Raw genomic sequence first — 25008 nt, forward strand, 5'->3', positions numbered from 1 at the left:
TTCTATTTCTCCACCATTCTTCCTTACCATCAATGTACTTGTTGGCACAGATGAGGAGCTCAGAGAAGTCTCAAGGAAACCTCTTTGAGAAAGAGGTATAGAAGCTATTTGCCTTCAATCCCTTTTTGAGGGCCAACATTGCAATCGAGTAATCCAAGTTGCGGACTTCTAACATGACCACTTTAAAGCAACTCATGTAACTTTGGAGAGATTCTTCATCCTCCTGCTTGATGGAAGAAGACATATGTGCTCTTTCTTGGCTTTTGACTGTTTTAAAATTGAGCAGCAAACTGACAGTCGAACTCCTCAAAAGAGCAAATGGAGTTCTGCTGGAGCCTGATATACCAGACTCGAGTAGCATCCTAAAAAGTGATAGGAAAGGACTTGTATAGCAGAGTGTCTGAGGCCCCTTACAACATCATGAGGGCCTTAAAGTACTCCAAATGGTCATGGGGGTCAATAGTGCCATCATAGACCCCATCAAAGGTCCTTTAAAATGGCGAGGGATTGGCTTCCTCATAATCTACTCTGTGAAGAGAGGGCGAGTAGTGAATAAGGGCTCTCCCTTTGGAGCCAACTGATGCTATCGGAGGGTCTCGAGGTAGTGGTCCACCTCCTAGATCTTTTTATCTAGTTTATCCTATCACCCGAGCCTCCTCTAGAGCTAGCGGCTTGCAAATCCGCTCACAAATGTGTCTTGCGAGAAAGAAAAGAATGAAGGAGGAGGAGCGGGTTCACACTCCTTACCTTGCTTACCATCCCTGAAGTGAAGCCAAGGGACATGAGGCATCCCTCTTGAACCAAATGGTCGAGGTCAGCGATGAGAGGAAGCTCGCTCGGGACTTTGATGGGTAGATCGAGAGATCTGAGGGACTTCTTCTGGCCTGGCGGGGTGGGATTGGTTGCTCCACCTCACACTCCTAAAGGGTGGAGGAAAATCAAGATGCACCGGAGTCAGATGATCACACGGCATCGAGGCAGCCTGATGAGCCGACTGCTGTAAGCTGTGCACTACGATGGTTGGTGCTTGGACCTACTATAGGGACCATTAGAACTACTCAGAGGTGACAGCCAGTGCAGTTGATGCCTCCAAAACATTAAGATCCCGATGACCCTAGTCAAGATTAGTGGGTTCCACAGGCATCCTTGGAAAAGTGGTGGAGGATATCATCACAATCTTCTTGTTCTTCATACTCGAATGATGAAAGAATAAAAAAACTTAGTATGTCAGATGCAAATTGGATCCTTCCTCTAGCACCAATCTATTACCATCAGAGAGTCAAGCTAGCTCAGGCTGCTGAACTGGAGTCGAAAGAAAGAGTGTGATGGTTATAGAACAGCTAGTCGAGACCTCCAGATCGAATGCTAGTATTGGATCCTTGATTAATCCCTTGAGTTAGACCCTGTAAAACTACCAAAGATAGGAAAGTCCTCACATCGGGGTTCTTCGGTGATGGACCCTCTAATGCCTAAGTCAGTCTCCTATAGAAGCAAACAAATGAGGCTCGAGCTTGTTAGAAAGAGTTTAATGGTGAAGCCGAGTATGAAGTGTAGTGGATTGGAGTGGAGAAATAGAGAATGGAAGATTGGAGGATGCCATGCGGAGTATGGAGATCAGAGGTGAAGTTGGAAAAGCTCAGAGCTCTATAGAAGAGATGGATCCCCGTTCGCGTAAAATCGGTCTCAAGGAGAAGGCATACAAGTAAGTGTTCATTTCTTATCTTGAGGGTTTCAAGGAGTTGAGTTTTATAAATGAAGGTAGGAACCTTCGAGAACGCAGGCCATTCATCTAAGATCAAACATCGTGGGAACATCTACTTTGACTGTTAGAGAATAACGGCTCACACATCGTGGAGTTTTTTAAGATTGCTATTCTTGCCAAGTGGAGGAGAAGGTGGAGCAAAGAGCAAGCTGGCTGCTTGTGATCTGACAAGTGAAAAACTTTAAAGCTCCTCCAACGTGGTCGTAAAGGATCAAATGGCAGAAGTTGGGTGGTTGCTCCATTACCTTTCATCAAGGACACATGTCGGGCTGCTGTTGGGCCGTCATTGTCATGATGGACGGTCTATCATAGGGTGCAATAATTCCCATGTTTTCAAAAAAAGTGCCAATTTTCTATACATTTATTAGTCTGTATAAATATTAATTTAGTACATAAAACTTTTGAAAGAAATCAAGATTATATATGTATAATCTTCTTTTGCATCAAGCTGCTCCACAAGCTTGATGTCACTGTAGAGATGAGAGCCTCCCAGCAAAGCCTTCCAAACATTTGGACTAGCTTCCTCGGACATCAAGCTCACCAACTTCTTTGCATCTGCCAAATGACCCGTATGTGCAAGCATGTCCGCCACACAAGCAAAATGCTCTCATCTTGAATCAATCCTCTTCTCCCTGACCATCCTTTCAAATATGATCAAGTCATCATCCACCAATCCTGAGTGGCTAAAGGCAGAGATCAATACATTTAGATATGTAACATGTCCAGCTCTTTACTGCATTTCTCCATGCAGAGAGAGAGAGAGAGAGAGAGTGCTGCTTCTCCGTTGCCATTAGTCCCATGCAATGATACCGTAGCATTCCAGCTAGGAGACTGTATCCAATAATCCTTCTCATCAAACACTCTGCACCCTATTTCTGCATAACCATATTTTCCATATACTGCTGTCAGACTATTCCGGATTGATTTGATTTCAAATTAAGGTTTTAAATCTCATGAGGTAGGATTGTCTTAATTTTCCAACGAAGCAGACATGCTGCCATGCTGTCCTATCCTGATACTTGGGATAGAAGATATTGATGGGATGGTCCTATCCTAACACATGGGATGGTACCCGTCTCAATATCCCATGTGATGTCTTATCAGGTTTTGAATCCTTGTTTTACACCATATGTGTGAAATTGCCAAGGTAGCTTGAGACTTGCTCGCTTCTTGCAAGCCATCAGCAAATTGACAACTGTTTACTGAGTCGAGTTTGAAATTGTCCCCTCTTCCTATTTTGCTGAGCACTTGCGGCCCTTCAATTGGTTGCCCATTCTGGACATAACCTGATATTATTGCAGTCCATGATACCAAGCTCTTATCCCCGATACAATCAAGTGACATCTTAGCAGACCCAATATTCCCACAACTGGAATACATTGTGATCAGAGAATTCTCAACAGGGAGCTCCAATTCATATCCACCGATAACAATCTGGTTATGGACCAACCTCCCCTCATAAGTTTCCAAGACTCAAGCATGCATCAGACACTGAATACGTCACTGCAACATCTAGATCCAGGAACACCTTAATAACATAACCATGCATGCTCTCACACAGTCAAAACGAGCCATAACCAATACAACTCCGAGTGGCACATCATGTGCCGAGAAGGCTATCATACCAAATTGCCATAGTCATTTGAAGAGCAATAAAGCTTCTTCAAGCGGATGATGATGCGCAAATCCAGCAATCATGGCATTGCAGGTAATGTAACTCAGCTCAACCATTTCCTTAAGCGAAACATAAATACTTATGGGACCTCTAGATTTAGCATAGCAGTCTAACATAGATTGGCTTCTAACCCAGTTTTAACTATCCTTCCATGAACAAACTCTCCACGTCTGTTTCACGAAACCAACACTCCACAATACTGAAAAAATTTGGACAAAAGCCCGACTTCTGCAACTGAGAAAATAGTTGAAGAGACTCGGCAAAAAATCCATTGATTGCATACTCATGAATCATATTTGAAAATGAGACCACGTTCTTCTCAGGCAATTCATCAAACAGTTTCCTCGCAACGTCGGTATGTGCCGTCTGCAGTACCCATGATCGAGTTTAGTGGTGAAGGCTGGGCTGGGTTTCCCCTAGAGGCAAGGAACAGAGCCTGTGTTCTTTTCAAGAAATGGAGGTGAATGGAGAGGTCGACAGAATGCGAATGTCAAAAAATGTTGATGTCCGCCCGCGCCCGGAGGTTGTAGTTCCTGTGCCGTCGGAGCCCGGACAAGATCCTCGCAGTGATCGCCCGCCGGTGCCACTCCCTAAGCTTCGTCCTTTCCGAGTTTCGGATTCGGGCCCGAGTTGGGTCCGGATCGGGCCAAAGATCTGTCGGAGCTCAGTCCGAAAGTAAAACGGATCTATTTTTGAATCCGAACCCGATCTGAATGATTTCGGATCGAGCCCGAAGCCGGCTCAGATCGATGGGTCTCGGATCGGCCCGAGCCCCCAAATGAGAATATTGCATAATTTTAGGCTCGAAACGCCCAAAATTTTCTATCAGAGGCCTTTTGGGCTGTACAAAATGTTGTAGTTGAACTGGGCTGGTGCCCGGTGGATCAAGTTGGTCCAAGATGCCAACCTGCCAGGCCATAGCTTCCTGTCCGACAAAACTAAATTCTCAAGCTATATTATTATTGCCCCATTTTTACTCTTGTCAAGCAGGACCAAGTTAAGAACATTAGCCAGTGTTTTTAGCTATTTTTTATGGAATTCCAGGAACTAAAGATTACTTAACTGAAGGTTTTTTGGATGGATTGATATCGTATGCGGAATACTTCAGAGCCACGAAAGACATAGAACACTTCCCACACGTGAGGTATTGGGACATGTTGGTCTCCAGGAGCCATTCCAGTGATTCCCCATTACACCTCCTGATACGGGGATATAAACTTCAATGGTTTAGTGAAAGGTAATTATGCTTATGCTGGAGATCATTGTAGGAGAGTTCTTTAAGCTAAATCTCTCTAACTTACTCTACCATTCTTGTACTAGCAGCTGCACTGAGAGCTGCATGGTGAAGGTTTAACAATCGCTATCCATCATCTCAAGATTAGCAGGTTCTAGTCACAGTGAGCTTACACAACTGTGATACATTGGATTCTTTACTGATCTTTATGATGCTTCTGCTTCTTATGACCCCCGGTTAAACAACATAGGCGGGCAACGTGAGGAAATTTGCAGCAATTCCACTTACTTCACACATATTTGGCTGGAAGGAATATGCATAAACACGAGATTATTTACACCCCGCTGGTCATCGCAGACGTCTCTCGATTTGTTTTCTTAGATTTCAGTTCTAGGCATGACCTCCTACGCTACCTACCAAAAAAAAAAAAAATCATATATAGGTTATCACTGTTGGAACATAATGGATTATTGAATGCGAAAAAAAATGAGGGTTGCAAGAACCCTCACAAATAGGTGATACAAGTGCGCGATAAGAAAGCCGCATAGATGAATCACGTCTGGATGCCGGACTTAGGAAGCCGGCGTGGGGTCAGTTGAAAAGTAGCTGGTGCGGGAGTCATTGAGAAGCAGCATGCACAGGGCTCGTGGGGTCACTGATCATAAAAAAGAGGATCGCGACTTGGAAAATCGTGAATAAGGAAGATGAGGAATGATCCACAGTCAGGATGAAAGAGAAATGGATGAGAAATGAATCCAATGGCTAGTAGGATTAAAGAAAAAAAAGGATGGATGGCTCTAATACTATGACAAAATATATGAGGAAAAAATGAAATTCAATTGTATTGGTTGAATTTTTTTTATTTTCTGGATATGATTTATATTGTATAAATAGACTACAGGTATGAATAAAAAAGAAATAAAAAAAATATTCATTGGGTCATTTCAAAAATTTTAATTATAGTATGATTTTTATCAAATTAAAAATTTATCATATTTGGCGATGCAAGCCATCAAAAGGCTGCTTGAGTTTAATTATAAAGGCCGTTTGATTATAAAACGAATCCAATTGGTGCTCAGTTTAGCTTATTTTCAGCTCAATTGATCGCAATCATTCAATAAAAAATAATTAAATTATATAAACACTCCAAACTAGATATTAGTTATATAGTTTTTATATTTATATTTACTAATTAAATAATAGCTAAAATTAATCTAAAAAAATGCATTTCGACTATGGTATAGATATCAAATTGCTAAGATTATTTTAAGCTATATATATTATTTATTTGTCTATCTATGAATGTATGTAAAATGGAATTCAATTGTATTGATTGAATTTTTTTTTATTTTTTGGATATGATTTATATTGTATAAATAGACTATAGGAATGAATAAAAAAGAAATAAAAAAAATATTCATTAGATCATTTCAAAAAAAATTAAACTGTGGTATGATTTTCACCAAATTAGAAATTTATCATATTTGATAGTTCAAGCCATCAAAAGGCCGTTTGATTATAAAACAAACCCAATTGGTGCTCAATTTAGCTTATTTTCAGCTCAATTGATCGCAATCACTGAATAAAAAATAATTAATTTATATACACACTCCAAACTAGATATTAGTTATATAGTTTTTATATTTATATTTACTAATTAAATAATAGCTAAAATTAATCTAAGAAAATGCATTTCGACTATGGTATAGATATCAAATTGCTAAGATTATTTTAAGCTATATATATTATTTATTTGTCTATCTATGAATGTATGTATGTATATTAACGTCTTGGGAATAGAGGTGCGATTGAGGGATCAAAATGGTGTCTGATCGACCTTAGCTTGAATTATTTCGATACCAAAGTTTGAGATCAAGCATGTTGGCTTGTAATTTAGCTGCCCTAAGTCAAGCTCAGGTTTGAAGAAGGCTAACCATGAGCCCATTTCGATTACTTCAATGACTTAAACTGAGGCAAAATCAATTTGAGTTGGCATTATGCTTGAGTCAATCTTCAAACTCAATTCCACACCTGGCAATTCGTTTCTATCATTTTATCATGATTAATTATGTACTTCCTTGCATATTATATAAATGTACTATATATACGAATATTATATTAAATCTATTATATGCATTATGTTGCAAAATTTGATCAAACCAGGTCTATTTTTGGCATAGATTGAGATTAATACTGAGCATATGAACTAGGGTAAAGTTTGGGTCAGTTGCATCGGAACCAAGTCTAATTATAGCTCAATTTGAACAGAGGTTGAGCTGCTCAAATTAATTGACAAGCTTACAACCTAAGGCTTCTGCTAGATGCTATAAAGATATTGTTCTGAATGTCTCAAACTTGTATCATTAATGAGCTAGGTTGAGCTTGTGTCAATCATAAAATGCGACAAAATTAAACTAGACCTTTTCCACTGATTTGGCTTGTAAAATCACCATCTAATATCAGTTTATAATGTAATGCGTATGATATGTACTTAGAAAGCCCTGTGTTATACTAGACAAAGATCTTAAATTTTTTTCAGAAAATTGTGTAAAAGTTTTGTCTTTATTCTGACCCGTTGAAGGCCCATTTTCTGTTTCCAGGTGCAATGGTTCTAGCCCATGGGACGGGCTTGGATGGACGACGGCCCTGCCATGCCCGTTGACGCTACTGCTCCAATGTGGCCCATCGTGTGGGCCTGCTGACATGCAACAGGATCAGGGGTTCCTCTAGAACCTAGCCATCAACCATTCTTTCCCCTTTCTTAAACAATTAAACCTCAAATAATTTTGTCCTTTGTGGGCAAAGTTAGGTTTAAATAAAAGCAAAAAGCTCGACTTCCAGAAGCCTTTGTACCTTCCACTAAAGCCTTCTATATTTTTTTTCATTTATTCCCCCATCATATATTGCAGGCCAGATTCCCACATTGGTAGAACGGCATCCATCCGTTTCTAAAAGATGGATTCCCGTTCTCAAAGAAGAATAAATTCTTCTTGCTGGTGCCACATGTTAGGTTTATATTTTTCCCCACATCCACTAGGATTCAAGGCTTCTGCCCCCAAATTATCCCCCTACTAACCCCTCTCCTGGTAGGCTGACATTCCATTGCCCTCATTTAAGTCATCCCATCATCAAGGTTCTAATAACAGAATAACTCCATAATAATGATTCTAATAACCATTATTTCTTCTACTATATATGATTTTAATTTTCAATATATTAAAAAACAAACTTTTTTTAAAGTAAAATTATCATAGATGGTAGCTGAAAAATAGCAGAATTATTTTTAAATTGAGTATTCAACTCATAAAAAAATATGATTTTTAAATTATATAATCTATTTTGGAGGAAGATTGGTATTAAAATTTGAGTTTTAAAAATAACATACTGCTTTTGTGCTATAATGAACCGTTACAAAGCTAAAATATCCTTTATAATCACCATGATTTTTTCCTGCATTATTGTTAATAACATAACGGAGAGAGCTAAGGTTAATAGTTTAGGCGTAATTCTAACCCTCCACATCCTTCTTAACTTTTCCATCTTGTCTTAATTTTATATGCAGATCATGGTGGTTGTTCGTGAAGCACAAGACGCCATGTAACGTGAAAAGGAAGCCTTTTTTTCTCCATCCGTCGATGGTGAAGGAAAGGTTGCTTTTGCCAGGGAAAAGACGGGGACGAAAGGATGGAAAAAAAGAGAGAACCCGTCTCCTTCTGGACCAGTGGGGCCCTTCCTTTCGAGCCCACGTCCCTCCCAATGGAAAGGCGAAATCCACCTCGCCGTTCGAAATTCTCCCGGCTAATGCAGCAAAAAAGAGAGGGAGACGTGGCGGTCAGCCAAGCACCTCCCTGCCCGGGCGAGCCGGGCAGCGGGCCGCATGTGACGCCGCCTATCATCTCTAACCACTAGCCAGCTCACGCCGTCAACCAGCCCCCCGACCTGTCAGAGCTATCGACCGTACGCCCACCCTTCTGACACTCGAGTAACCTGACCGGCGGACCCTGGCGGAGGAAAAGTTAAGTGAGATCTGTCACCGTTCGCCGTTACTCTCTCCTGGACGTGATTTACTGTAATGACCATTAAACCGCTGTCTCTCCCTAATATGACGTATAATAATTAAAAAAATTATTGCAACAGATTATTTATTATTTTAATTATTTTTTATGTATTTTTTATTTAAAAAATATTATAATATTATAATATAAGTATTGCTATAAGTCTGTGGATCGACGTCGATCATCCATCAATGTAAATTTTAGATTTAGTTGGATAGACACTTCCTTTCGAGAAAATTTACAATAGAAGTCTGTATGTGCCAGAAGTGCTCCAACGATGACTCTCTAATCTTAAGTTATCTCGAGTTTAAGAACAGATAAGAAATAAAAGAAAAAATGAGGAGAGAGTGTGGATACTGCTCTATATGGATGCATATACTTACCAACCTTAAGATCCCTCAGTTATCTCTTTATATAGAGATAAAGTTGTAAATTGTTATGCCAAAATCCGATAGGCCGTTGGACCTTGGTATTGTAGATTATTAGACTTTAATCATATAGGCCGTTAGGATAGAAAATCCATCCAGTAACCTATAAATTAAGGTTGTCGGTCATGGGCGCCTGTTGTCTACATTTCGGAAGCCATTCAGAGATTTCAATGACCTAACCCTACCATTGAGATGGCTAATGGCTTAAGATCCGCATGGCACCGAGGTGTGGCCTCGGTTTGGATCCGAGATCAATTAAATGCATAAGAGGTTATAGCCTTTAGGATGGTATTGTTCGATGTTTGGGTCAGTTTTTGATGAGCTGAAGTCGGTATCTACTAGATCGGCATTCAATTGATGATGGGATCGGCTATCACCCAAGATCGTTGGCTTGCACCACCCCTCCTTGGATTGGACCTATAATACAGTCTGGGGCACCTCAATTTTAAACCAAAATGCCCAAATTGACGAAAAATGGCTCATCTGAAATACTCATACCCAAAACACTTGTTCCTCACTCCTGAGTCTGAAGTGCTCGCTGACTTCAGACGATGGGAATAGTTTTTCGAGGGAGCCCATTTTCAGTTGTCAAGCAAATCCAAAGCCGACTTTGAGTTGATGTTGGGACTTGTACTACTACTATTATGTAGAATATTCTGAGCTCCGACTCCCAAGATGATACTTTGAATGATGTGCTATAATTACGGAAGGACGAGAATTGAGGTGGTGCACCGAATTTATTTAAAACATTCGAATCCGAAAATTGCTCGATTGTTGGCATGCCATACCCGATATTAACATGCGGTAGGATGCACGTTTTCCATAATTGCTATGGATTATTGTGCTGATCAGAAGTTGACACATATCAACATCTCAGATGGATGCATTAAACCATTAGGTTGATCAAGACTATTGGTGCAGCTTATATAAGTACCGATGCTTCTCTGTTTATTTTCTACCTTCCACTATTCTTTCTCTAGATGCTTTGCTTCCAAAGCTACCATATAGGTACTCCATCCACTCAAAGCCCTATGTTTGGTGTAAAACTTTGAAGAAAAGAAAGCATCTTTCAATTGACTTCGATATGAACTAATTGAGGGTGGTATTCTCCCCATTAGGTGCTGAACATCCTTCTTGAAGGTTGGGTGCTTCATTTCAAGGATCACTTGTATCTTTTTCGAATTTACCTCGATCGCATGCTGCATCACTATGAACCTCATAAATTTTTTTGAGGTGACTCTAAAAGTGGATTTCATGGGATTGAGCTTCATCTGGTGCCACCTTAATTCTCCAAAAACCTGCTTCAAGTTAGCCATGTACTAATTTGCTTTGGTACTCTTACTAGTATATCATCCATATATATTTTCATATTACGGTCGATCTGATATTTGAACACGTTATTGATAAGAAACTGATACGTTATACATGCATTTTTTTAATCCAAATGGTATTACTTTATAACAATACAGATCTTTGTCGGTGATGAATGCCATATTTTTCTCATCCTCAGACATCATTCGGATCTGGTTATATCTGAAGAAGGCATTTATGAAGCTTAGAAACTTATATTCCAAGATGGTACCCACCAGTTAGTTGATCCATGATAATGAAAGCTATCCTTTAGACAAGCTTTATTGAGATCGATGTAGTCGATGTATATCCTCCATTTGTCATATCTTTTTCACCATCACTACATCCACTAGCCAATCAAGATAATGGACATCTTGAATGAAGCTCGCTGCCAAGAGTCTTCGATCTCCTTGTTCATCGTTCGCTGTCAATTTGGTGCGAAGTTCTTCTTTTTTTGTCGAATTGAACAATATCCTGAGTCAACAGTTAACCTATGAACAAAGATTTCAGGATAAATACCTGATATGTCGGACACCAACTAGATGAAGATATCAGTGTTCGCCTACAAAAATTATAGCAAGTGGTCCCGTAGATCGATTGTTAGCATTGTCAAGATTTGGATTATCTTAGTTGGTTTATCCTCTTGGAGCGACATGGACTCCAGCTGCTAAGCAGGTTCTCCTCGGGCCTCCTTGAGATCTTCTTGATGATCGAAGTTCTTGATTTACAGAGTCTCTATAGGCTTCTTTTCCTTCACTAAAGCCATGAAGCATTGGCAGGCTAGTACCTGGTCTCCTCAGACCTCACCAATCTCATTTTTTATTGAGAACCTCAACAAAAGATGGTATGTAAATACTATCGTTCGGAGTGCATTGAGCTCAGATCGATCGATTATGGCATTATAGACAGATGGAACCTAGACCACCAGGAAGATCAGTTGCATGATAGTCTGTCGAGGCTCTTGTCCTGCACTGATATGTAGGGTTATTTCTCTCTCAATTAGAATGAGAGTATTTATCATTTTCAATCGATCGGTCGGCAATTTCATTATTTGAAAAATATCACAAAATAAGATACCTCTTGAGCTTCCATTATTTTAATGAGAATTTTTTTTATATTATAGTTTGTTATCATCATGAAAATGATGAAAGTATTATCATAGAGAGTTTGAACTCCTCAGATATCCTTATCAGAAAAAAAAAATTACATCATCCATTCGCCACCTCTTCGGTGATGGGCTCTCAACTCAACCTTTTGCCCCCAATCTCCGATGAACCTCGAGATCATTTTGATGATGCCAGCTATCAGATAGTTGCTGTTGTCCTCCTCGAGTTGGCACCGAGATGGTTGCTCAATCATTCGATCTTCTCATTCATGGATGTACTTCTCGAGGTATCCCCTTCAAATCAAGACTTCAATCTCATCCTTCAGCTGGCAACACTTTTGGTGTTGTGGCCGATATCGTGGTGGAACCAACAATATTTGTTCCTGTTCTACTTTGTCAATGGGGCTTTCATTGGCTCTGGTCGATGAAGATATTTCTCCCTCTCGATATTTATGAGGATCTGGGACCAAGATGTAGATAAAAGAGTGTAGGTGTCGAACCGATGAGGTGGACTCCTTGATCTCAGATTTTTCTATTGCTAAGAGGATTGAGGCTCACCCCAAGGTCCTCGGAGCTCCTATTGGGGGCACTTTCCACCTCCTTATTTTTTTTGGCTTGCCGACGGATGATTGTCACTTTCTCGACCTATGCATACTTTCGAGCAGGGGTGAGGAGGTCAACATAATCCTTCGAAAAGCTCTTATCAAGAAAGAAGAGTCAATGGTTACTTCATAGTGTCCTCTTCAGAGCCAACATTGCAACCTCCTCATTGAGGTTGCAGACTTCCAATATGGCCATGTTGAAACAGGTTATGTAGTTGCAAAACAACTCCCTCTTTTTACTGGATGGAGCAGAGGCCATTGAAGTTCATCGATCGAGGATGATTGTTTTCAAACTACATGATGAACTATCTGCCAAGCTGTTCGAATGAATGGATAGTCCTTAATTAGAGATCGGAGTACCACGCTTGTGTTGACTTCTCGAGCATGGTTGGGAGAGCAAGATAAAGGAGGGTGTTTGAGCCCTTTGAAGCATCATGAGGGCTTGGTAGCCCTCAAGATGGTCCAACGAATCCGAGGATCCATTAAAAGGTTCCGCCGGTGGTATCTTGAACCAAGGTGGGCCCAGTTCTTCCAGTATTCTTCAGGAGAAAGGTGGGCACATGCTGAAGCTAAGGGGATCGTTAGGCTTCCGATTCCCTTCTCGATACTATTTGAGCCTCGACTCGATCTCTCGGATCCTCTGCTTGAGATCATCCTCATGCCAAGATCTCCTGAAGTACTGAGAGTATCCCAAAACTAAATCTCCTCTCGAGGACTCGAAGGTCCTATGCCGTCGATCCACTCTCTTAAAGCTTTGTTGAGGTAAGAGAGATTGGGTGGATGGCCAACTCTGAATGGTGAGAGCATCGTGGGGGCCTCTCCAAGCTCCTGAGGAGGGATCGGTAGGTGCGCTGTGATGGAGCAACCAGCTTCTGCTAGTTTTGGCTCCCTGCTATTTGCTGGAATTGCTGGATGCAGTAGTAAGTGCTTGAATCTACTAGATCATGGTGTTGAATTGTCAAGGGTCTACAGCCATGGCAAGTGGAGTCGGGTCCACCACTGACGGTTCTGAGTTCTATTGGCTCCATTGGGACTATTGGTGGCGGAAGGTAGTGGAGGTGTCTTGTAGTGAGCTCCTCACCATCTTCTTCCTTTTTCCTCTAGAAAGTGTGACAAAGAATCTTTCTCTAGCACCAATCTGTTGCTATAAATCTCCGGATCGACATCGATCACCCATCGATATGAATCCTGGACTTGGTTGAAGAGACGCTTCGTCTCAAAGAAATATGCAATAGAAGTCCGCACGCATAGGAGATGCTCCAATGGAGGGTCCTCCGATACTTAATTTGGCCAAAGATTGACTACAGAGAAGAAAGAAGAGAGAAAATTGGGAGAGAGCGTGAATACTACTCTCTAAGGGTGTATTTGCTTGTCTATCTTAAGATTCTCTGGTTATCTCTTTATATAGAGTTGGAGCTATAGCATGTTATATCTAAATCTGGTAGATCGTTAAGCTCTAGTATTGTAGGTTGTTAGACCTTAATCAGGCAGGTTGTTAGGGTGTGAAATTCCTCACTAATCTATAAATTAAGATTATTAGTCGTAGGCATCAGTTGTTCACGTTCCCAAAGCCATTGGGAGATTTCAATGACCTAATCTCACCATTGAGATTGTTAGTGGCTTGAGGTCAGCATGGCACTGGGCATGTGGCCTCAATTTGAATCTGAGTATGGTTGAATGCATAAGAGATCATAAATTTTAGGGTAGCATAGTCTGATATCTGGATCGATTTCTGATGAGCTGGTATCTGTTGTCACTTGAGATCTTTGATTTGTACTATTTTTCTCTATGCTGGACCCATGATATGATTTATGTCACTCCAGTTTTAAGTTGAAGTCCCAACAATAAGTATCGATCATTTTTAAAAAATTTTTATACTATATTTAATAAAATAATCTTCCAATTCAAAATTTTTCTCGAGTCTAGATCAAATGACAAGTTCACCTGTTAAGCTTTGCAAATGTTACCATTGATTCTATTATTAAACATTAATTTTTTCAGATCATAATACCATTTTCCATCATAATACCATTATGACCCTAACTACTTACTATTTTGGGATAAAAAACTTCGAATAAAATAATAATGAGTAATTAATGGCCATTATAACAGTTTAGGATATCAGGGGGATCCACGGTTGTAACGGGATAGAACCCTTCACTGACACTTCACTTGATGTCTTGATTCCCCCTCTCCTCCCTTGTGATCTAACGGCCGTTAGATCCGTAACACCCCGTGATAGTTCTCCACGGTCACATGACGCATCATGAGATGCAGTCATGCAGTCTCTTCCTCAGTGTACTCACACCCACTCCCTCTCGTTCCCTACTGTCTCTCTTTCCCTCTGATTCTCTGGCCACCAACCCAACACTCGCGTGATGCTTATTCTCAAACACCACCCCATCCCATTGCCTTTTATCTGCCCCTCCTCCCCATCCCGCCAGAAGATAGTACCACGAGAACAAAAAATTAAAGCAAGGGATTGAGATGAAGCCTTACCCGGCTCTTTTCGTCTTTATCCTCTTCTCTTCTTTCCCTCTCTTCTTCGCTTCCAGTGATGGCGACTTCGATGCTCTACTGAAGCTCAAAGATGGGCTGATAGGTCCCGCCGGCGATGGCCTCCACGACTGGGACCCCTCCGCCTCGACCCATTGCTCCTTTCCCGGCATCACGTGCGACGCGGATGACCGCGTCGTCGCCCTCCACATCTCTTACGTCCGATTCCGCCGCGCTCTGCCGCCGGAGATCGGACGCCTCGACCGGCTTGTCAACCTCACCATCGTCTGCGACTCCATCACCGGCCACCTCCCGGCGGAGATCGCCGGCCTCCCCGCCCTCCGCCTTCTCAACATCTCCAACAACAACTTCACCGGCTTGTTCCCGGACGTCGACGGTGGCTTCCCTGCGCTGGAGGTCCTCGACGCCTATAACAACAACTTCTCCGGCCCGCTCCCACGTTGCCTCGCCAAGCTCCCCCGCCTCCGCCACCTCCACCTCGGCGGGAACTTCTTCTCCGGAGAGATCCCGGAGTCATACGGTGGTATCGAGAGCCTCGAATACCTGGGCCTTAATGGGGACGCCCTCTCCGGCCTGGTCCCGGTGAGCTTGAGCCGGCTTACGAATCTACGGGAGATGTACATCGGCTACTACAGCACGTACGAGGGCGGCATCCCGCCGGAGTTCGGGATGCTGGCCTCGCTGGTCCGGCTTGACATGGCGAGCTGCAACCTCTCCGGCCCGATTCCGCCGAGCCTCGGCCGGTTGAAGCTCCTTGACACGCTCTTCTTGCAGTGGAATCACCTCACCGGCACGATTCCGCCCGAGCTCGGCGGGCTCGACCGGCTCCAATCTCTTGATCTCTCGATCAACGAGCTCACCGGAGAGTTGCCGGAGAGCTTCGCAGGGTTGAAGCAGCTCAAGCTCCTCAATATCTTCCGCAACCACCTCCGCGGCCGCATCCCGCCCTTCATTGCCGATCTCCCGAATCTTGAGGTGCTCCAGGTCTGGGAGAACAACTTCACCTTCGAACTTCCAGAAGGGCTCGGTCGGAATGGCCGGCTCGTGAAGCTGGACGTAGCCACGAATCGCCTTACCGCGATGATCCCTCCCGACCTCTGCGCTGGGGGGCGGCTCGAGCTGCTCGTTTTGATGGAGAATGCGTTCTTCGGACCGATTCCAAAGAAACTCGGCGATTGCAAGTCGCTGGCCCACGTCCGGCTCGCCAAGAACTTCTTGAACGGGACGATCCCGGCCGGACTCTTCAATCTACCCTCCGCCGACATGCTCGAGCTTAGCGACAACTACCTTTCTGGCGAGCTGCCGGCGAGGATGGCCGGGAACAAGCTCGGCATGCTGATCCTCTCCAATAACTGGATCTCTGGCCCGATCCCGCCGGCGATCGGGAAGCTTCGCGGGCTCCAGACCTTATCTCTGGAGTCAAACCGGCTCTCCGGCGAGATCCCGCCCCAGATCGGCGATCTGAAGCAGCTCACCAAGCTTAACCTGAGCGGCAACAACTTGGTCGGAGAAATCCCTCCTGATCTCGCCCGGTGCACTGGGACACTCGAGGCCGTCGATCTCAGCCGCAACGGTCTGACCGGCGAGATCCCGGCGGCGATCACGGAGCTTCAGAACCTCAACACACTAAACTTATCCAGAAACCATCTCTCCGGCGCGATCCCGTTGCAGATCCAAAGGATGCAGAGCTTGACCACCCTCGATCTCTCCTACAACAACCTCTCGGGCGAGATTCCGGTCGAGGGGCAGTTCTTGGCGTTCAACGAGACCTCGTTCATTGGCAACCCCGATCTCTGCGGTGCCCCCCTGCACGTGCCGGTGCCATGCGGGCAGGCTCGTGGTGGGCCCCGGGCCGTGCGGGCCCGCGGGAAGCGGTTCTTCGCGTGTGTGGTGCTGCCGGTGGGGGTTATGATTCTGGTGGGCCTAGCGGCGCGCAAGGGATGGAAGGCGTGGAGAGGAAAAGACCGGTCCGGCGCTTGGAAGATGACCGCGTTCCAGCGGCTCAATTTCACGGTCGACGACGTCACGGAGTGCTTGAAAGAAGACAACGTCATCGGCAAAGGCAGCGCCGGGATCGTTTACCGTGGGAACATGCCGAGCGGCGCCGATGTGGCGATCAAGCGGCTGGTTGGGCGCGGCGGCGGAGAGCACGACCGGGGATTCACGGCGGAGATAACAACTTTAGGCCGAATCCGGCACCGGAATATCGTCCGGCTGCTGGGGTTCGTGTCGAACAGGGAGACCAATTTACTGCTGTACGTGTACATGCCGAATGGGAGCTTGGGGGAGATGCTGCATGGAAACAAAGGGGCGCATCTGGGGTGGGAGGCGCGTTCCCGGATTGCGGTGGAGGCGGCAAGAGGGCTGTGCTACCTCCACCACGACTGCTCGCCGCTCATCATCCACCGGGACGTGAAATCAAATAATATATTGCTCGACTCCAACTTCGAAGCGCACGTCGCCGACTTCGGCCTCGCCAAGTTTCTCCAGGACCCTGGCGCGTCTGAGTACATGTCCTCTATTGCCGGGTCCTACGGCTACATCGCACCGGGTACGCCTTCGCCCTGTTTCTTGCTTCTTGTTCGTTAGGGTCTAACTTTGTCTTTAGTCGCAAGTCAGAAGACTACTGACTTGAAGACAAATGGGCCTTTTGGGTGTGGGGTATGCAAGGGAGCATTTCTAGCGAGCGGGTGCTCGGCTGTAGATATCTATGATGGGATTGGTGCAATTGCTTTATCGCCACTGAGCTCGAGCCAATGGTTGCATCGTCGTATCAATAACCGGTTCGTGGGCGCCGGGTTTTGTGTGGAGAATGTCCCGGGGCGGGGACCGCTTTTAGTGGTCGTGTGTGCTCCCGTTGGCCGAGCCTGACGTCCGTTATGGACGTCTTGGGAGGAGTTCTAAGCCCACCTAACCCGTGCCCGCAGCTTCCCTCTACCTGGGCATCCTTTATTACGGACACGGTGATTGCTGGAACCAAAGTTGTAGGGGTGGCCAATTTTGACAGGCGAAAATAACACTTTACGTGAAATCTTCGTGTAGCGCCAGTGTATTTCTTTTGCATCAGGTGTCACTTTTTTGTCCGAGAGTTCTATGTTTTTCAAAGCAATTCTCAGCTTTTAGGGTTGCATTTAGGGCAAACCTTGGCCCACGTTGATCTCTAAATATTTCAACCCCAGTCCAACCCAACCCAATCTCCCGTTGGGATTTCTCTGACCCAGTCCACCTCAACTACATCTTAAACTAAATTTGGGTTGGGTTGGGTTAGTTGAGTTGAGTTAGGTTGTGCCATATTAATTGGATCAAATTGGTTGCATAGAAATCTTAAGATAGGGGATAGATTTGCAATGTTTTGGTGGATTAACATTTGTTGAAGTGAGATCCTCTTGTTCATAAATTTCAATGTCGCACTCATATATAATTTTTAAAAAACTAAAAAGTAATTACATATATATAGAAATCTTAAGATAGGGGATAGATTTGCAATGTTTTGGTGGTTTAACATTTGTTGAAGTGAGATCCTCTTGTTCATAAATTTCAATGTCGCACTCATATATAATTTTTAAAAAACTAAAAAGTAATTACATATATATATATATATATATATATATATATATATATATATATATATATATATATATATATAAGGATTTTTATTTATTTGTTTATTTATTTATTTGTATATTGGGTCAGATTGGCTTAGATTGGGTCAGGTTTGGGTTAGGTTGAAGGTCAAACCTAACTTAACCCTACTTGACATCATGTTGGGACTTTTGAGTCCATGCCGAGTCCAAATTCCTAGAACAGAACCTCAACCTTACCCTATCTAGTGAGCGGGTTGGGCTGGTAGGGTTGAGTTGAGCCCAAGTCAAGCGGCATCCTATCAATCTGCACTTGAAACAAACAACCTGTACAATCCATATTGAGGTAACTACATTAATGGTATATGGAGGAGAGGCAGTTTTTTTAATGAAATTTTCTTTCAAGTTATCCTTGTTGTTCTGAGGCTCTAAAATACAAACCACTACATGCCCGGATCATAGGGATCTCCTTGGATTTGGGTTGGAAAGGATTAGGGCACTGACTACGGAAGCATTGGATGCTAAGCCTAGGGATCTTCAACTCTAATGCCCTAACATCTTTCTTTTTATGAGCAATATGGTGATAATGTGCCACTCAGGGAATTTAACCTTTGACCTCCCTTGAGCACTCCAAGCTTTTAGGAGTGGGGTGCTAACCAGCTGAATTATCATCTGCTGGGTGCTGTCCTTGCATCTTCTATGCCACATCTCTGCAAAATATTTATTTACTGTAAAAGACTAACAACAATTCTTTGCATGTATAGAAATTCCAACATTTGATCTGGGTCTATCTTCTGCATTGTTGTTTTGATACATGCGATCAATTTTAGCATGATGACATATATGCGAGGACAGAATGGCTGCCCCAGTAAAGAACAGATGTTGATGTGTGGCATTGATATAGAATTTTCTATGCATAAATTCTGGAGATGCTTAACTGCACTTGTAAAAATTTAAATGAAATTAATGTTAACATCCTGGAGTTGGCCTGTGACAGAGTATGCATACACTCTTCGAGTGGATGAGAAAAGTGATGTCTATAGCTTTGGTGTTGTGCTTTTGGAGCTGATCACTGGGCGTCGACCCGTCTGCCTTGCTGCATTCGGGGAAGGTGTTGACATCGTGCACTGGGTTCGGAAGACAACATCAGAGGTCACAGACAAGTCTGATGCTGCAGCAATCCTTTCTGTGGTTGATCGCAGGCTCTCACCATGCCCTCTGGATTTAATCATCAATCTGTTCAAGGTGGCGATGCTGTGTGTGGAGGAGAAAAGTGCGGCACGCCCGACCATGAGGGAGGTGGTCCACATGCTCTCCAATCCAACAGCCTCGGCAGCGACCGGTCTTCTTGCTGTCTGAAAAAATTGTCTGAAAATCTAGTTGTCTAATTACTGCTAATAAGCTATGAGGCATTTTGTGGGTTGTATATAGTTCCGTTTTCAGATTGCGTCCTGTATGCCAGTGTGGTCTTCTAAGGAGTCTGCCCACTTGACTCGGCTGAGTCTGTCAGCTGATTGTTGTGAAAATTGTATTGTGGAATGATGTTGTGATATTTAATGATTGTATACTATCTGTGATTGGAGGACATGCAGTTTTGCTAATGATGGTGGTAGGGTTAACGAATGAGACCGTAGAAATTGATTTTAAATTAGCTGCTGAACGTGGAATGAATATGGGATGTGTGGAAAATAAAATTTTTGATATACTGCTGAATGAATGTGCTATGTGCTATCAGATTGTGTTGTAGAAAAAAATTACACACTAGCTGATAGAATAAATGTAATGCAGCTCTTGACCCTAAGAGCTTCATTAAACCCACAAGCTTAGTAAGATCAGCTGTAAATGCAGTGGCCGCTGAACTGAAGTTAAAGCAAAAATAGCTTAAAAGAAATTAACAGCTCTGTGTATGCTGCAAGCTTGGCTTCCTTCACTTTCCTTTCCTAGAGCTTTGCATGCTGCAGCTAAATTTTGGTTGAGGTTATTTTTCTAAATATATGGCCTCAAATGTTAATTTTTGTTGCCACTCGTGGAATATATAACTTCAACACCTCTACTTCTGTGATGGTATCTAGCCAGCATGTTTTAGGTCAACGTATATTTTCATGGTACTCTTTATCTTTTGGAAGGATGAACAACTGCCATAGCAGGGCTTAGTTCAAGGAATAGAAGAAGAATCACGTCAAAATAAACAAGCATGTTGTCATTTTAAAATGTGATTAGCTATCTACTTAAGTCTTGTCTAAGGAGTAATTCTTTGTCCACCGCATTCGGTAGAAAAAAAAAAAACACCATTTCATTAAATTGTACCATTTAATACAATTAATAACGAGATATGTATTTAATGCAGCTTAATTTTTTTTTAAATTTTTTTGATCAAAATAGTCTTTTCTATTGAATGATATAATATTTTTAAATAATATTAAGACATCTTATTATTTTTTTATAGAATATCATAGGATATTACAAGATGTCATACTATTATTATAATATTCTGTTAGTTTTTATGATATTCCATAATTATTTATAGGATGCAACAAAAATGTCATAGGATGCAACATGATATTATAATATTATTATGATATCTTGTTAATTTTTATGATATTCTGATAATTATTTATAGGATGCAATAGGATGTCATAATATTATTGTAATATCCTATTAGTTTTTATGATATTTCGATTATTATTTATAGGATGCAACAAGATGTCATAATATTATTATGATATCATTTTAGTTTTTATGATATTTCGATAATTGTATATAGATTGTAACAAAATGTCATAGGATGCAATAGAATATTATAATATTATTATGACGTCCTATTATTTTTTATGATATTTTGATAATTATTTATAGGATGTAATATGATGTTATAAGATGCAATATAATATCATAATATTATTATGATATTCTGTTAGTTTTTATGATATCTGGATAATAGTTTATAGGATACAATATGATATCATAAGATGCAACAGGATATTATAGGAGTAAAATAAAGTAAAAAAAATGATATTTTAGTCAAAAAAAATTGAAGAAAAAAGCTGAGCTACACTAAATGTCTTTCTCCTTATTAATTACGCTACGTGGCCCATTTTGATGAAGTGGTGTATTTTTTCTCCAACAAAGATGATAGATAAAGAATTTCTCTATGTTTAAGTGAGTAAATAACTAGCTTGTGCTTGTGAGCTGTTGCTATTTAAATCGGTCAAGATCGGATGATGGACACCTGATCTTCATGCAGAGATGCTGGTGCTAGAGTGACTTACAAAATAAGTCCCAAACCGGAGGTTATGGCTCCAGCGAGGATTCTCCGATGCTCAAGTCAGAAAAGCAGAGAATCAAAGAGCAGCAATAGATTCTCTGAGAGGAATTTGATTTGACTTACCTGGGTTCTCAGGGCTCTGGTTGTTTATATAGAAAAATGTTGGACAGCTGGGTTGTTAGCTGTGAGATCGCACGATCTTGAGATTGTCAGGCCGTTGGACATGCCAAATTAAGCAAGATAATTCAGCCCTCGATCACTCTCGTGAAATGAGGAGATCGTTGCTGGTAGCATACTGAGTGAGAGATTTGAATATCTGTTTTGAATAACCTCGAAGATCGGGCTTGATCTTTTGGCTTTGCTGAATGAGTGGTGTCACCTCATGACAGATGAGGATCCCACCTATTAATTGTATAGATTATCAATCAAGAGAGATTTTAGCCTTCATGTGCTCTCCACGTGGAGATATTTATTGCTTTTGATCTCAGCTCATATCAATATAGATGCTTAGGATACCTCATATCAGTATAGGAGAGATCATATCAGGATCAGCTCAGCTCATATGAAGGTAGCTCCTCACAATATGCATATAGCTCAGCTCTTCACAGCATAGTCATAGCTCCTAGAGCTGTAAATTCGAGACATCCATGATACCACTGTAACATATCCCCTACTCCTGAGTTTGAGAATCAGATGAAAGAAGTACTATTGACATGATGCCTTGGTCCATATGCTGTCCGTCTTTTTTATTCTTCCTCTAGCGTCCGATTAGTTCTTTCATGAGTGTTGTATGCCTGCGGCGATCTTATGCTTGCGATATCTAGCTCTTCTCATTTTTGCGTGAGAGGTAGTGTGTGCCAATTGTGAGCTTGTGCCTATGACATCTTACGCCCTCGGTAGTCTTCTGAGGGTCTAATTAGTTATCTCTCATGAGTGGCGTTGTGTGCTTGCGATGATCTTGAGCCTACGGCATCTAGCATTTTTCATCATCGCGTGAGAGGCAATATGTGCCAGTGACGAGCTTGTGCCTACTGTATCTTGCACTCTCGATGGTCTTATAAGGGTCTGACTAGTTATCCCTCACGAGTGGCATTGTGTGCCTGCGGTGATCTTATGCCTATGGCATCTAGCACTTCTCGTCTTCATGCGAAAGGTTATATATGCCAGCGGTGAGCTTGTGTCTGTGGCATCTTGTACTCTCAGCGGCCTTCTGAGGATCTGATTAGTTATCCCTCTGGAGGTTTCCTAAGGGTCTTCCTCTACTTCTTGAATGACTCAGGCTCTGCAGGGGTCTTATAAGTTGCCCCACTTCGGAGTCGTCGAGGTCTTCTCGAGGGTCTAATAAGTTAGCCCTCATGAGTGGCATTATGTGCTTGCAGCGATCTTGTGTCTACGGCATCTAGCACTTCTCGTCTTCATGCGAGAGGCAGTATGTGCCAGCGGCGAGCTTGTGCCTGTGGCATCTTGCACTCTCGATGTCCATCTAAGGGTTTGATTAGTTATCCCTTTGGAGATTCTCTAAGGGTCTCCTTTCGCTTTTCGAACGACTCAGACTCTGCAGGGGTCTTGTAAGTTAGCCCTACCTCAGAGTCGTCGAGGTTTTCTCGAAGGTCAGATAAGTTAGCCCTCACGAGTGACGTTGTGTGCCTATAGCATCTAGCACTTCTCATCTTCATGTGAGAGGCAGTGTGTGCCAGTGGCGAGCTTGTGCCTGTGGCATCTTGCACTCTCGGTGGCCTTCTGAGGATCTGATTAGTTATCCCTCCGGAGGTTTTCCAAAGGTCTCCCTCCGCTTCTCGAATGACTCAGGCTATGCAAGGATCTTGTAAGTTAGCCATGCCTTGGAGTCGTCGAGGTCTTCATGAGGGTCTGGTAAGTTAGCCCTTCAGAGGTTTCCTAAGGATCTCCTTCCATTTCTTGAATGACTCAGACTCTACAGGGGTCTTGTAAGTTAGTCCTACCTCGGAGTCATCGAGGTCTTGAGTTGTGGATCTACGCACAAAAGATGAGAAAATTTGCCCAACTAGCTATAACTGGATCTTTTAATTTTTTAGTCAGATCATACTTTTGGATGTAAATAGACTGTTGTTACCTATTTAAGCTAGTTGCTTCTCCTTAGCTTGCTTAGATTTTCCTTCTGGTGATGTTGACCTTTTGAGGCTAGTTTTTTGAAGATCATCTCATAGGTCTCACCTCATCTTTGTGGTTTTGGTTTGATCTTCACTTCAATTTAAATGCTTGAAGACCTATTGTTCAAAAAGAACGATACAAAATAATAGATAAGGTTCAAAAGTTTTTTACCATGAGAATTATAAGCACTGTTTGGGAGCTTTTTGGGTTTTGCCTGACTCCTGTTGTTTGCCTCAATTTGAGCTTATTTTGAGCTTCGGATTAGCCTGATTTTTATCTTAGATATGCATGCTTTTACCTTGAATTTGAAGGATTTACCTCGAATTTGAAGGATTTACCTCGGATTTGAAGGATTTTATCTCAGATTTGAAGGATTTTACCTCGGATTTGAAGGATTTTTTAGCTCGGATCGATTGGATTGGCCTTGACTTGAGCATCGAACCCATTCAATACTGATTCAACCTTGGATGGCCATGTTCTACCATCTCCATGCATTCATATGTTTCATTTTTGACTTAGAATATTGTGGGTCCACGTCCGACATGTGCTCCACTACTTTCTTCTGTAGATTGTTCACCTGAGCCATAATAAATGAACATAGCGTACCTTGGGGCCCCTCATGGGTGGCCACAGTATAGTCATAGGTCAGACCTCGACTGTGGATGATTTTCGTGCCAAGACATGTGAGCGGAGGGCGTCGCACATAAATAACTTTGGATCTGCCACCCTCCTAAGCCTCAGATCCGGCCAGTTTTATCTTGAAGGAACCCTTTACGATCTTGAATGTTTAGGACGACAAGACCCTCGGAGCTCGACAGGGCCCACAAGAGGAGCGGTCGAGAAATTTGAGTGAAGGTCAGGAGCTCGGACGGAGGGAGTTGGAGCTCGGATGGAGGCCAGGAGCTTGGACGGAGGGAGCCGGAGCTCGGATGGAGGCCAGGAGCTTGGACGGAGGGAGCCGGAGCTCGGATGGAGGCCAGGGAGCACGGATTTGAGCTTGTAGATGGCCTGTGAGTATAAGGGGATGAATCTACAAGAAGAGCAGAACAAGAAAGCTCACCTCGAAATTTGATTAGAGGTCGAGAGCTCGAATGCTCGGAGAAAGCTCGGATGCTCGGAGGAAGAAGCTCGGAGCGATGCGAGCTCGGAGGAAGAGCACTTACAACCGGCTCAAGATGTGAGGATGGCCAGGAAGTCAGATTCGGTGAGGGTGCTACCGCAGGAGATGCCAGCGGCACTGTCAAGAGAGGTACCGGTTGTGCCGCTGAAAGGAGTGCGGGAGCAGTTTGGACTGTCTGAACAGT

General features: G+C 42.8%; 1 protein-coding gene across 1 annotated transcript; it reads left to right on the forward strand.

Moving 5' to 3' along the window:
• Window positions 1–14574: 14574 nt before the first annotated feature.
• LOC105059631 (uncharacterized) lies at window positions 14575–19910 on the forward strand. Its single transcript, XM_010943005.4, is given in 4 exon segments — window positions 14575–14640; window positions 14643–14673; window positions 14676–17279; window positions 19307–19910. Coding segments are annotated over 4 exon segments (3048 nt in total). The 5' UTR covers window positions 14575–14589; the 3' UTR covers window positions 19669–19910.
• Window positions 19911–25008: the final 5098 nt, after the last annotated feature.

This window comes from Elaeis guineensis, chromosome 16 (assembly GCF_000442705.2).
Source record: "Elaeis guineensis isolate ETL-2024a chromosome 16, EG11, whole genome shotgun sequence".
NCBI lineage: Eukaryota > Viridiplantae > Streptophyta > Magnoliopsida > Arecales > Arecaceae > Elaeis > Elaeis guineensis.